We start from the raw sequence: 14,549 nt of genomic DNA on the forward strand, positions 1-14,549 counted from the left end.
GTCCGCTTCCCAGGGCTTTGAGAAGAACCATGGCACATCAGGTGGTTAGCTCTCTAAGATGCACTTGGGCAATGTACTCAGCTGGCCTGCCTTCTCTCTCCAGAAAGGAATACAAATGAGAGAGAAATACAGAAAAAAGGCCATTTTGGCTTCGGAGGAGAGGTCACTTTGGTAATGGGAAGTAAAGTAAGATATAGAACCTGACTCTAAAGAGTTAATATTTAAGTCAAAATAAGTTGTCTCATTTCTTTCATTTAACCAAAAAAGTTGAGAGGATGCATTTAACCTGGATCAAATCCATGAAATTAGACAAGTCATTTAAGAAAATTTATTTGTACCTCTATAGCAGAAATAGGGAAATGGTATGTTTGTACAAACCATAACTTTTATGAAATGGATCCTCATACCACATTCGTTTAAGACAAGCTTGTTGCTGACACATTATTCTTGGATTTTCAAAATCCAGCCAACGTGAGTACCTCTGTTACTCTGTTTTGGCCTTCATAGCTGCTTCCTCTCTCAGACGAGCTTTCTTTTCTAAGTTCAAGCTTGTTAAAGACTCGTGTCTTTTGACAGCCTAAAATGAAACAAATTTGAACAAGAAATTATTTATGCCCGTTTGTGAATGATGTTACTGATAGCAGCAGGTCAGCGACAGCAGTACAAGAATGGAACGGTCTGGTGCATGCACACTGCGCACAGCAGTCCTTTCTAAGTGACTTCTGCTTCCTCTACTGCTTCACAGTCCATCAGTCCATCCATTCAAGCACTTATCTTCCTTTCTGGCCTCATTTTTTAAATCTTCTTGTCTCCTCTAATTTACTAGAGGCCAGGTGCATGAAAGTTTGTGCACTGGGGTGGGTGGGGGTGTCCCTCAGTCTGGCCTGCCCCCTCTCAGAGTCTGGGAGCCCCTGGCTGCTGGGGCCTGTGTATGCAAATTAACCCACCATATTTATTGGGTTAATTTGCATACACAATCCTGATTGGCTGGTGGGTATCGCTAAGGTATAGTCAATTTGCATCTTTCTCTTTTATTAGTGTAGATTAGCTATGTGACTTTGAGAAAATTATTTAACACCTTTCAAGCTTCATGCTCTTTCATAAAACATAGATAACAATAGAACCTACCTTTTAGGGTTGCTGTGTAAATAAATGAGTTTAACAATGCCTGTTCTATAATAAGCACTCAATAAGTGGGAGCAATTTTAATATCACCTCAATTAAGTCTAGGTTCAAATTGTGGTTCTACCATTAAGGAGATGCATGACCTTCCTAAACTATGTTTTCTCAGCTGAAAATGAGGTCCTAATAATAGTACTGATCTCACAGGGTTGTGAGGTTCAAATGAGACAATAGCAAAGTATTCAATTAGTGATTGGTATTAATAATTATCTATGTTAAAACAAAAATTTATGGGCTTGACTTCCTATGTACTGCTTAAGATCTATGGTCTTCAGATAAATGACCAGCTTGGCTGAGCTTGAAGTAGAGAAGTGTGATAAGACTGCTCACCAGGATTAAGGCAGAAGGAGGATAAATAAACCCAGGTACTAAGAAAGAGTTCTTTAAAGACATGCACAGAGCTATCATTAAATCTGCCAGTGTCACATTTCTTGTTTTACATTATTTATGACATCTGGGGATTGATTAATACTTTTTACTTTACAGAAAACTAACTTAGTCCTTCCCCTCGCCAAAGTTAGGATTTGCTATTTATCCCCAGGTAAGATCTTAGGTTTAGCCCTACCATGTCTTTGTTTCTTACAATTTCTTGTGTAAAAGCAGCCTCTTTTCCTCAAAAGAATAAATATGGGAGTCAGTCCCTGATTTCCTATAGGCCCTTTGTGGAAAACAGAGATAGGAGTCCTCTCTCACCTGCTTGCCCTCAATAACCATTAAGATGCATCCTGCCACTGTCAGGGCAATCATTACATAGCTGATCTTCACCCGGAGCTTGTTCTTCGCAGCATCAAGCATCTCAAACCTAGTAATACAATGAGATTAAGTTAACAAGAGAGGAAGTTAACTTTCTGAAGTTGCCAGCAGGGTATAAAGCTTTGTGTACCACAAATCAGAAGTGCAGTGGAGTCTATAAATATGAAAAAGGAGATAGGGCCTGGAAATCTTGTAGGACTTTAGGGAGGTTGGAGCATTTTCACAACTCACTTTATATATAAAATACAGTGAGATAGCACAAATTTAAAGTAGAAAAGGAGAAGTGTAAAGATAGAAAGTGAAGTCAGGAACAAAAAAGGCGAGGCATATGAATCTATGCTTGCTATGGTGGGCCCTGATTTTGGCTCTCAAAAGTTTCACATTAGTAGTCAGTGCTAAAATTGAAATCAGTAACTTTCTCCTTGAGGTTCTCAAGAGGATATTATATGATATAATGATTAGCTGAACATCCTGACAGATACTATAATGAATCTCTTAAATTTCAACACAAAACACAATTCAGAAGAAAACAAACACAGGAGTTAAACTAATGTGCTTTTTATACCAAGATTTCTGTTCTCTGCTTTGAACTAGGAACATTTCAGAATATCTAGATCAGCAGAAAGACCCTTTAAGCAATACCCCCTTTATATATATTTTAAAAATATATCTTTTTATTGATTTCAGAGAAAGGAAGGGAGGAGGATAGAAACATCAATGATGAGAAAGAATCAGTGATTGGCTGCCTTCTGCACGCCCCCAACTGTGGATCGGGCCTGGAAACCCCTATGTGCCTTGACCGGGAATGGAACCCTGACCTCCTGGTTCATGGGTTGATACTCAACCACTGAGCAACATTGGCTGAGCCCTGTTTATCTTTTAACTAATGTTTTACTTAAATTGAGTGACGGTGAGCTTTAGTTCTTAAGTGCCTCTTACCTGTCCACTGAATACAGATCTAAGTGCCTTAACAGAAAGTTGAGAGTTAGATTATGATTATGTGAAAGCTGAGACCAAACAAGAGAGTGTGAAGAAAAGGCCCTTTCACCTTGGTGCTTCTGCAGGTGGGCAGTCGGTTGAGGTTCTATTACCGTGAATGTCTGGTAGAGCTTCAGGGTAGGGCATGTGGAGTTCTATTATATAGTGGTCCCAGAACAAAGAACCGGGCTACACAGTAGGGTATAATAGTTAAGTGATTGTCTCTAGCTGATGGGATTGGAGTGCTAATTCCCCCCACACACACACTCATGTTTTGTTTTGTTTTTCCTTCTCATGTTTTAAACACAAATTACATTTGAAATCAAAGTACAAAGTAAAAATGCTTTGGTCTGCCTGCCAGTTGTGGCTCAGTAGTTGAGTATCAACCTATGAACTAAGAGGTTGCCAATTAAATTTCTGGTAAGGACACATGCCTAATGGGGGTGTGCAGGAAGCAGTCAATGTTTCTCACATCGATGTTTCTCTCCCTCTTCTTTCCTCTGTCTCCCTTTCCCTTCCTCTCTCTCTAAAGATCAATAAAAAAGGTCTTTTAAAAAAATGCCTGGGCCCTTGCTAGTATGGCTCAGTGGTAGAATGTTGACTCATGCACCAAAGGGTGATGGGCTTGATTCCTGGTCAAGGCATGTATCTGGGTTGCTGGTTCATTCCCCAGCCACAGTTGGGGCACATGTGGAAGGCAACCAATTGATATGTGTCTCTTACATCGATATTTCTCTCTCTCCCTCTCCCTCCCTTCTACTCTCCCTAAAAATCAATAGAAAAAATATCCTTGGGTAAGGACTAACAACAAAAAATGCTTGGAAGGAGTTCCCTGAAAGCATATACACTGGGACCCAGTGAGGTGGTGATGGAGTCTCCAGGCATTGAAGCTGGAGCTGCAGGTGGGAGAAGCCAGGGACAACTGCTACGGACACTGACTTGCTTTATTAAGGGCATCTAAGAAGGAAGTCCTACCGTTTGCAACAGCATGGATGGAGAGCATTATGCTAAGCAAAATAAGTCAGTCAGAGAAAGATAAATATCATATGATCTCACTCATTTGTGTAATATAATGAACAACATAAACTGCTGAACAAAAACAGATCCAGAGACAGAGAAGCATCAATCAGATGCTCAAACCTCAGAGGGAAGGTAGAGGAGAGTGGGGGAAGGGAGAGAGATCAACCAAAGGACTTGTATGCATGCATATAAGCATAACCAATGGAAGAGACACCAGAGGGGTGAGGGCATGATTGGGGGTGGGGCAATGGGGGAGATAAGGACATATATGTAATACCTTAATCAACTAAAAAAAAAAAAAAAGAGCATCTAAGATCCAACCAACCACCCATGTTAACGTTATTTTATGTAAATTGGTATTTCCAACTGATGTGCTGTGATTCTCATGAAAAGTGATATAGTTTACATTTGAGGAAACATTTAAAAAGTAAAAATGCACATAAATAATGCTGTGATATTACCCTCCATTCTACAGGGACCAATCCCAATGGGCAAGTTAAGCAGTGCCTGTTGAGAACTAAGAGCACAAGGATAAATGGTTGCCTGGGCTCAGAGAAAGGCCTTCTAGAGTGACTCACTAGGTAGTACTTGGGGCTTCAGGGGATCTGAGGGCCAGGGACCTACAAGGGAACAAAAGAAGGTGTTCCCTAGCAAAATCCACATAGCACCTATTAGGACCATGGGTATATACCAGCTTGTTTTCTGCTGGGATTTTTAGGAAGAAATTGGGAAAAGCAAGAAACTAATGTCATTGATATTTCCCAGGAAAGCACATTGTCACTTGAGCAAAGAAGGACCAGGGATTCTCTGCTGAAGTAATGTTCTCCTGTTGAAAAGAATGTGCTGTTTAATTTGATATGCAGAAGCAGAAGGGCTCTTTTTTTAAGCTGTTGTAAAGAGAAGGCAAATACTACTTATCTTCCTGGAAAAATATACCCTAAATAAACCCAGATCTTTCACAATCGTGATTTGAAACCAGAGACCAGAAGGTGCAGGAATAGTTTTCTTGCTAGAAGGGACTGTCCAGGAGCTTTGTCCCAAGTCCATCTCTCTGAAGAGTATGATGCCCCATGGGGGAGATGGCATCTATTTCTCAGAATCTCTGTTATCAAGGTGCAACCAATCAGTGAAGTAATGGTTTTCAACTGGGGGTGATTTTGCCCCCAGGGGACATTGGCAATACATATAGACATTTTTATTTATTTTTATTTATTTCAGAGAAGAAGGGAGAGGGAGAGATAGAAACATCAATGATGAGAGAGAATCAGCTACCTCCTACATGACCTCCACTGGACATCGAGCCTACAACCTGGGCATGTGCCCTGACCAGGAATCCAACCTTGATCTCCTGGGTCATCAGTTGACGCTCAACCACTGAGCCATACTGGTTGCGCTGGAGACATTTTTGATTGTCATTAATGAGTGCTACTGACATATACGAGGTGAAGAGGACATGGATGCTGCTTAAATATCCTACAATACACAAGACAGCCCTCAACAACAAAATGTCAGCAGTGCTGAGGTTGAGAAACCCTGCGTTAGAGGAATCTGTACCCATCCATCTACAGACTATGAAAAAGTCCCAAAATCCCCAAGATGGCGGCAGAAGGCACTCTTTCCTGGATCCCAGAGAAAGAATACATTGCTTTTAAATACTTTTATGCCTATGTCTGAAGACTTGAGTGAACTGTATAGAATATACTTATTGTCACTGGTACCTAACTCGTACACCTAGATTAAAACAACCTAAAAAGAGTGAACATCACTGTTTGGTTGCTGTACCTAGGAGAAAAAAATCAACTAAGTTGACTTCAGAGTATGCTCTTCACTAGTCTCTATGTGACATATCAATGGTAAGAGAGATAGCCTAGCTGTGTTTATCCCAGGTACTTGATAAAGAGGAAACATTTAGAGAAGTGCTCATCTGAGGGTATTTTTTCCATTGCTTTTTTAGAGTAGAAAGGAGGGAGTGAAGGGAACAGAGAGAGAGAGAGATTGATCCACTGTTGCCTCCTACACAGGTCCTGACTCGGGCTAGGGATCAAACCTACAACCCAGATATGTGCCCTTGACGGGGAATCAAACCTGAGATTCCTTTGGTGCTCTAGCCACTGAGTAATACCACCAAGGCAAGAAGTGAAAACTGTTTTAAAATTGGGTTGATAGCTTTTAAATAGACTCAAAGGAGCTGCTTTTCCTTTAAAACAGATCAGTGAGAAACAAAGTTGCTTACAACCCGAGCATCATCACTCACGAGATAGTCTCTGGGATTTCATCTTCCTTTTTGAAGCGACCTGCCCATATCAGGATCTTCCTCTCCCAATCCGTAGGTTTGTGTAATGGCACTCTGTGGCTGTAAGTCTCTATGAGAAAAACAAGATGAGATGCTTACTTATGTGAGATTAATACTCTCAGATTTAGAAATAAAAAAATGCCATTTGTGCCATTTTAGATCTGTTGGGTCTGAATTTTTGCCACTTGTATAGGTTTCATGAATTATTCCAAGTAGAGATAACCATCACCAAGGGTGTTAACGATGAGAAGAGGCCAAGGGCTGAACCTCAGGCAAAACCCAAGAAAAGGGACAGGAGAAAATGGAGTGGCCAAAGAGGCAGTTGAGTAAAAAGGGTACAAAACCAGACTGTAGGAAAAAGACTTTTTAAGAAGGGAAAGTCACTGAAGATAAGGAGCAGAAAACGTTAGGGAATGACAGAACGTCCAGGTTAGAAGGGATCTTGGAGATAATCTCACCCAAATGCCACACACTGCCTACAACTCTACTGCAGACAGACCTCCTGGTCACACTCACTCCCACCTCCAGACCTTTGTTTATGCTGTCCCCTTTCACTTCATCAGGAGGCAACAGCAAAAGAACAGGAAAGTTAATAGGGGAAATATCCAAAGAACCAAAGGCAAGAAAAGAGATTTAGAAGTATAGAAATAGTGCTGCTGTAGTTTTATCTAAAACTTCCAGGATTTGGCACAACTGTCACTATAGTAATTGTAGAGCGCCCCCTCGGAAGGGACACGGACATTTCTTTAAATTGTCAGCTGAGCCCGAGGCACTGGCAGACTCTGTATCCCCAGTTACACCCCTCCCCCAAGAAGGCCTGGGGTGTTATTCAGTTTCTGATTTACGTTTGTCCAGGTGTCAGCAGGGGCGGGTCCAGATATGTAAATTCAGTAATGCTAGGGCCTAGTTAAGAATGCAAATAAGTGCCTTTGATCCTAAGTTTTGGTGTAACTTCCTGGTATTTTGGGATATAAAAACCTGCTGTGTGGATCAGTGCTCCCTGCCTCTCTATCGGAGAGAAGGGCACCCACTTAGTGCCCTGCTTTATAGATCTATTTCTGCCTCTTGGTCTCTTTCTTTAATTTCTTAATCCCCAGCTCCTCCACTCAGGAACCTGATTGTTTCCTTTTCTGTGATGGAGATGGACACAGGAAAGAGAGAAACACCCCCCACATTTTTTCCTTCTCATTTTAAACACTATACATCCATTAAAGACAATTCAGAAAGTATAGATGTGGGGGGGGGGGGGGAGAGAAAGAAAAGCATAGGAGTGAAAAAAAGAAAAAGATAAAAATCATCCCTCATTTTCTTGTCATAGCATAATCCCTATATTTTTGTTTTGGTGTGTTTCCTAAGGCTATCCCCATAAGTGTGTATATATATATATATGTGTGTGTGTGTGTGTAATGTTATGTCTGTATCATGCCAATTTTACATTGATACACACAATGTAAAGTTTTTAATCCTGCCTTGTTCATCCTATCTAATAAAAGAGTAATATGCAGATTGACCATCACTCAACACATAAGATGGCTGCCCCCATGTGGTCAAAGATCCTGCCCCCATGTGGACACAAGATGGCCACCACAAGATGGCCAGCAGGGGAGGGCAGTTGGGAGAGACCAGGCCTGCAAGGGAGGGCAGTTAGGAGTGACCAGGCTGGCAAAGGAGGGAAGTTGGGGGTGACCAGGCCTGCAGGGAAGGGCAGTTGGAGGGGACCCAGGCCTGCAGGGGAGAGCAGTTGGGGGAGGGACCAAGCCTGAAGGGGAGGACGATTAATGGCAAATAGGCTGGCAGGGGAGCAATTAGGCATAAATCAGGCTGGCAGCAGAGTGTAAGGGGGTGATCAGGCTGGTAGGCAGAAGCGGTTAGGGGCAATCAGGAAGGCAGGCAAGCAGTTGGGAGCCAGCAATCCTGGATCGTGAGAGGAATGTCCGACTGTCCGTTTAGGCAGGATTGGCCTAAACCAGGGGTCTTCAAACTACGGCCCTCGGGCCACATGCAGCCCGCAGAGGAGTCTGATCCGGCCCGCCAGGTTTTTTGGGCAGTGAGCGCAGCCGAGGTGTTACAGTAGGAATTAGTAGTTCATATAGTCCGGCCCTCCAGCTCTCTGAGGGACCGTGATCTGGCCCCCACTTTAAAAAGTTTGAGGACCCCTGGCCTAAACGGACAGTCGGACATCCATCGAGGGGTCCCAGATTGGAGAGGGTGCAGGCTGGGCTGAGGGACACCTGCCCCCTCCGTGCACGAATTTCGAGCACTGGGCCTCTAGTTAGCATTATAACATTCCCCATGCTTGTACATGGTATTTAAAAGCAACATTTCCAACATCTGCATAATCTCATCAATTAGATCTGACATACATAATTAATCATTCATAGAGTATTTGACATTTAGATTTCTCATTTTCCTATTATCTATAAAAACTAGAAACATCTTTATGCTCAAAGCTTTTCTCATATGTAGAGATTATTCCTTAGGATACATGCCCGGAAGTGAAACACCAGGTCGAAGGGTATAAACATTTTAAGCTCTTGATAAATATATTTTGAGTATGATTCCTTTCCACTCACCAAGACCTGCCTGGCCCTAGTATACTCCCATGAAGAAGCAACAAGCAAACTGTTCTTAGGACCTTATAGTTTGTAAATTATGCTCCTTCTTCCTATGGTGGTGAGAGAGAAGGGTGTGAGTTAGGGATAGGACTAAACCTGGCTGAAATTAAAGCCTAAGCCAGACCTCAGCCCAGGTTGTATTTTACCCAAAACATCATTTCTTGATTTGGTTCACTTTTGGGGTTCCTTAAAAGATAATTTTAATTTCCAGACTACTATTTACTTCGGTGCATCTATTCTCCTACAAAAAGTGACAATCCAATCCTTGAGGCAAGAAATAAACATGACAAATGAGGAAAATGAAGAAGTAATTGCTACTGTGAGCACAGCCAATGTCAGTGCAATTTGGAGGCCAGGGTATAATACAGTGACCACCCTCTTTATGTTTTTTTTTTTTTTTATTCCAAATTGCCCTCCTCTTTGGGAGCTGCCTTGTCCATAACTGGAAAAGTAATGAAAACTTACGGGATGGAGGCTTTGGACTTTCCTGGGGTTTGGTGCAAAATCCATTTATTCTCTTCCAATCAGAGTTTCTGGTGAGCCTTACAGATGAGGAAGCATCTCTTTCACATAACCTAAAACAATTTCCTAGAAAAGAGAGAAAAATGTTGGATGTTGTCTCCAAATGAGAAATGCCTGCCAAGTATATATTTCATTTAACAAAGTTAACTCATTGAGAAAATGAATATACTGCTCTATATATAAGCTATGTATAGGGATACTATGCTTGGTATCGTTTTAAAATACACATGTGTTGCTGATTAGAAAATTAGCAATTTACAACAAACATTTTATCAGCTGTAAGTTTTATAAAAGTACTTCACTTTTCATAACAATGGTAATGGTTCTGGTGGTAATATTACGTATTATGTCACCTGGCTGTTTAGGTGGAGATTAGCAACCTCACAGACATAATAAACCAAGACATCAAGTTGCCAATATTATTGTGGCCAACTCTGGGTAGGAAGCTGCAATGTCAATGGGGCTCTATAAAGCCTTGTTTCTTCCAAGACACATTTCTCCAATTAAAAATCAACGTTAGCCCTGGCCTGTATGGCTCAGTTGATTGAAGTGTCATTCATACACCAAAAATTGGCAGGTTTGATCCCCATGTGGGAGGCAATCGATGGATATTTCTCATGTTTCTCTCTCTCCCTCTTCCTTCCTCTCTCTGAAATAAATTTTTAAAAATCAACTTTGGATATAGTCATGAGTTATGTGTAATTTTAAAACTATACACACAACCATCCTATATAATAAAAGCCTAATATGCTATGTGTCTGGTCATTCAGTTGGCCATTTAACCAATCAAAGCATAATATGCTAATGATATACTAAGGCCACTCAACCACTTGCTATGACATGCACTGACCACCAGGCGACAGACGCTCTGACTGGTAGGTTAGCTTGCTGCTGGGGTCCGGCTGATCGGGACTGTGTGAGATGGACTGGACATGCCCTGGTACCTTCCCATGGCCCCTCTCTGGCTGGCTAACCTCTCGTGTCCCTCCCCGGACCCAATCATGCACTGGTGGGGTCCCTTGGCCTGGCATGTGCCCTCATGTAACCCGGGCCCTTAGGGGATGTCAGAGAGCAGGTTTCAGTGGCAGAACGACCGGTTGCTATGACACGCACTGACCACCAGTGGGCAGACACTCAATACAGGAGCTGCCCCCAGATGGTCAGTGCACTCCCACAGCAGGAGCGCTGCTCAGCCAGAAGCCGGGAACATGGTGGTGAGTGCAGCTGTGGTGGTGGTAGCTTCTCCTGTCTCCAAGGCAGTGCTACCAACCAGCAGGTGCAGTGGGGGGATGAGCAGGAGTGGTGCGGCACCCACCCCCGGTTTGGGTTCCTCCCCAGCCGCCTACCGCTTCGGCACTGCTACATCCCTCAGGGAATGTCACACTGCCAGTTTTGGCCAGATCCCCTCAGGCCAGGACTGCACCGGGCTGTGCACCAGGTCTCTGGTAAATATATAAAACTGTATCTATGTATATAAAAGCTTAATATGCTAAATGTCTGACTGTTCAGTTGACCGCTCAAGCAGTCGCTATGACACACACTGACCATCAGGGGGCAGATACTCCAATGGGTAGGTTAGTTTGCTGATGGGGTTTGACCAATCGAGACTGAGCGAGACGACCTGGAGCCCTCCCACATCTCTAAAATGTTTCTTTCTAATTAATTTCCTTTCAATATGCATGAATTTGTGCACCAAGCCTCTAGATATAGGTTGGTAGTTTTTTTTAATATAAGTTCTAAGCACCGGTAGAGTAGTATTACAAAACTCCATGTACTCACCACACAGTTTCAACAATTAATACAAGGCCAATAAATAGTTTCATCTGGACCCCACCCTCTCCTTCTCCCCTACTTATTTTAAAGCAAATCCCAAACATCATGTCAATTCTTCCATAAATACTTTAGTATGCATCTCAAACCAAATAACTTTTCAAACAATAACTTTTTTGTATTACTAAACAATAATTCCTTGTTATCATTACAGTTTGGCCAAATAATGATTCAGTTTGGGCTCATAATTTTTTTAGTTGGTTTATTCTAAATAGGTGCACACATCGAATATGGTTGATGCTTTCTGGGTAGGTCACCCTATCTGTCCCCTCACCCCCTCCTTTTTTTGGTATGATTTATTTGTTGAAGAAACTAGGTCATTAGTTCTATAGAATTTCCCTCATTTGAGATTTTGTTAATTACATCCCTATATAAGAATCAGTGAATGAGCCCTAACCAGTTTGGCTCAGTGGACAGAGTGTCGGCCTGCAGACTAGAGGGTCCCAGGTTCAATCCTGGTCAAGGGCATGTACCTCGGTTGTGGGCATATCCCCAGTGGAGGGTGTGCAGGAGATGGCTGATCAATGTTTCTCTCTCATCCTCATTGATGTTTCTAACTCTCTATCCCTCTCCCTTCCTCTCTGTAAAAAAATCAATAAAACATATTTATAAAAAAAAAAATATCAGTGAATGAATGCATAAGTAAATGAAACAACAAATCGATGTTTCTCTCCCTCTAAAATCAATCAATAAATATTTTTTAAAAAGAACCCTCATTCATTGCTGATGGGAATGTAAATCGGTACAGCCACTTTGGATAACAGACTGGCGGGTCCTCAAAAACGTAAAAAATAGAGTTATCTATATGACCCAGTAGTCCCTCTTCTGGGTATCTACCTGAAAAACTAAAGAACATTTATACACAAAGATATATACACCTATGATATATTCACTGCAGCATTATACCTGGTGGCCAAGACATGGAGACAACCAAGGTGTCCGTCCATAGATGGGTAAAGAGGTTATACACACACACACAAAATGGATACTACTCAACTATAAGATGAAATACTGCCATTTGTGACAACATGGATGGACTTTGAGAATATTATGCTAAGTGAAATAAGTCAGAAAAGGCTAAGAAGCATATGATTTCTTTTCATAAATCTCAGAGACACAGAAAACAGCATGGTAGCTCCAGAGAGAAGGGGGTGGAGGGTAGTAAAGGATAAAGAGGGATAAATATACCGTGAGGAAAGATGATTTGATTTTCAGTGGTGGCTACACAATGCAATGTATCACAGAAATGTACACTTGAAACCTATATGCCCCTGTTAGCCTATGTTACCCCAGTAAATAATAATAAAAGGAGAACCTAGGACATAGGCCACAATGGCCTAATACACCTAGAAATGTTTTTGAAATCTCATGCCTTATAAAATTGGCATCGTTATATAAAATAATCATACATGCTCATTTTAGTATAAAATAATGTATCAAACTGCTTACTAGTTGTAATTCCAATTTGCCGCTGAATGTTATTTTTCCCACCCTCGACCTCCCCTAGGGCATCCTCACTATTTCTTCTTTAATGCCTATGGAAATATTGAGGTTCTCCTGTAACTAAAATCGAGTTCATTGTTAGTTTCTATTATTATTTTTATTTCAAGCATCACATCCAAATACTATTTTCAGTTTTATTTTTCTTACTGTGACTGGCAAAAGCACAGGGAGTGATTGCATTACTTTGTACCCAAGGATTGCTTCACAGAGACAGGAAGACCTTGACCCCACACCTTCATCCCCGTTCCTGACCACAGAATCAAGGGCAGGGAAACCTCTATCACTGACCCTTTCACAAAACCTCCTGTGGCATGTCACCAGATTCTAATCATTGTCCCATGAGGGAAAAGCAAAAATAAAACAAAATACTAGGCTAAGTTTTTTTTTTTTTTTTTTAAATAGATTTTTTACAGAGAGGAAGGGAGAGAGGGATAGAGAATTAGAAACATCGATGAGAGAAACATTGATTAACTGCCTCCTGCACATCCCCTACTGGGTATGTGCCCGCAACCAAGGTACATGCCCTTGACCAGAATCAAACCTGGGACCTTTCAGTCCGCAGGCTAATGCTCTATCCACTGAGCCAAACCGGTTTCGGCACTAGGCTAACTTTTTAATATACATTTAAATGAGGGTGTGTTACTGTGAAAGTAATAGTCAGAGTAAGTGGGGACTATGATGAATGTGGAATTATTCAGCAAATCCAAAAATAGAAAAACCAAAGGGCAATTTCTTTGAAGTGATATTAATGACAGGTTTTAAAAAAAGAAAATAAAGCATTATATTTATCCACAAAATAAAAGACACTACTGTAGACTTCTCATGGGCATATGTATTTGTGTAAAGATTTTTGAAAGAACATTTTTGTTACATGATTCCATTTTATAAAATTCATCCTTTTGAAGCATATGATTCTGTGGTTTTTAGAATAGTCACAATTTGTGTACTAATCACTACTATGTAATTTCAGAAGATTTTCATCATTCCAAAAAGAAATCCCGAATCCATTAGTACTCACATTTTTCCTCCCCTAACTGTAGTAGGAAACTACTAATCTATTTTCTGTCAATATGGATTTGCATATTCTGGACATTTTATGCAAGTGAAATAATATATGGCCTTTTGGGACTGCCTTCTTTCCCCCTCGTTTTTTTAAGTGACTGCCTTCTTTCACCTAGCAAATGTTCAAGGTTGTAGCATTTATCAGTACTTGATTTTTTTTTTTCATGGACAAATTTTATTCCATTGTATAGATATCCCAGATTTTGTTTAAATATTAGTCAATGGACTTTTTAGGTGGTTTCCACTTTTTGGCTATTATGAAGAATGCTGCTATGGATGTTTGTGTATAAGGAGGGAACATCACTTTTCATTTCTTTGAGGCATATACTGAGGTGAAATTGCTGGGTCATGTGGTAACTCTACAGTTAATCATTTGAGGAACTGCAAGACTGTTTTCCAAGTGGCTGCAGCACTTTACATTTCCATCAGCAATGTATGAGGGTTACAATTTTCCAAATCCTGGCCCACACTTGTTTTTATATTTTTGAGGTTTTTTTGTTTGTTTGTTTTAAAGCCATTCTAGGAGGTGTGAAGTGGTATCTCATTGTAGTCTTGATTTGTATTTTCCATTGAGGATCTTTTCATATGCCCACAGTCATTTATATATCTTTTCTGAAAAAATGTACATTCAGCTCCTTTGCTCATTTCTTAACTGGTTGTCTTTTATTATCGTGTGGCAGAGTCTTTACATATTCTGGATAAACGTTCCTTTTCTGATATGACTGCATATATTTCCCCCCATCTCATACATTGTCTTTTCACTATCTTGATGATGTCCTTTAAGAACAGAA

At 41.0% G+C, this 14,549-nt stretch overlaps 1 protein-coding gene across 1 annotated transcript in view; it reads right to left on the bottom strand.

Moving 5' to 3' along the window:
* Nucleotides 1-314: 314 nt before the first annotated feature.
* Nucleotides 315-14,549, bottom strand: part of FAM162A (family with sequence similarity 162 member A) — a 35,410-nt gene continuing 21,175 nt past the window's right edge. Inside the window, exons 2-5 of the mRNA XM_084871765.1 lie at nucleotides 9,307-9,429; nucleotides 6,188-6,296; nucleotides 1,876-1,984; nucleotides 315-577 (exon numbers count right to left, since the gene is read on the bottom strand). Of these exons, the coding sequence (XP_084727891.1) occupies nucleotides 485-577; nucleotides 1,876-1,984; nucleotides 6,188-6,296; nucleotides 9,307-9,429 (434 nt within the window). The 3' untranslated portion in view covers nucleotides 315-484. The remainder of the gene's footprint in view (nucleotides 578-1,875; nucleotides 1,985-6,187; nucleotides 6,297-9,306; nucleotides 9,430-14,549) is intronic.

Source organism: Pipistrellus hanaki (genome assembly GCF_964339955.1).
Source record: "Pipistrellus hanaki genome assembly, chromosome: 2".
NCBI lineage: Eukaryota > Metazoa > Chordata > Mammalia > Chiroptera > Vespertilionidae > Pipistrellus > Pipistrellus hanaki.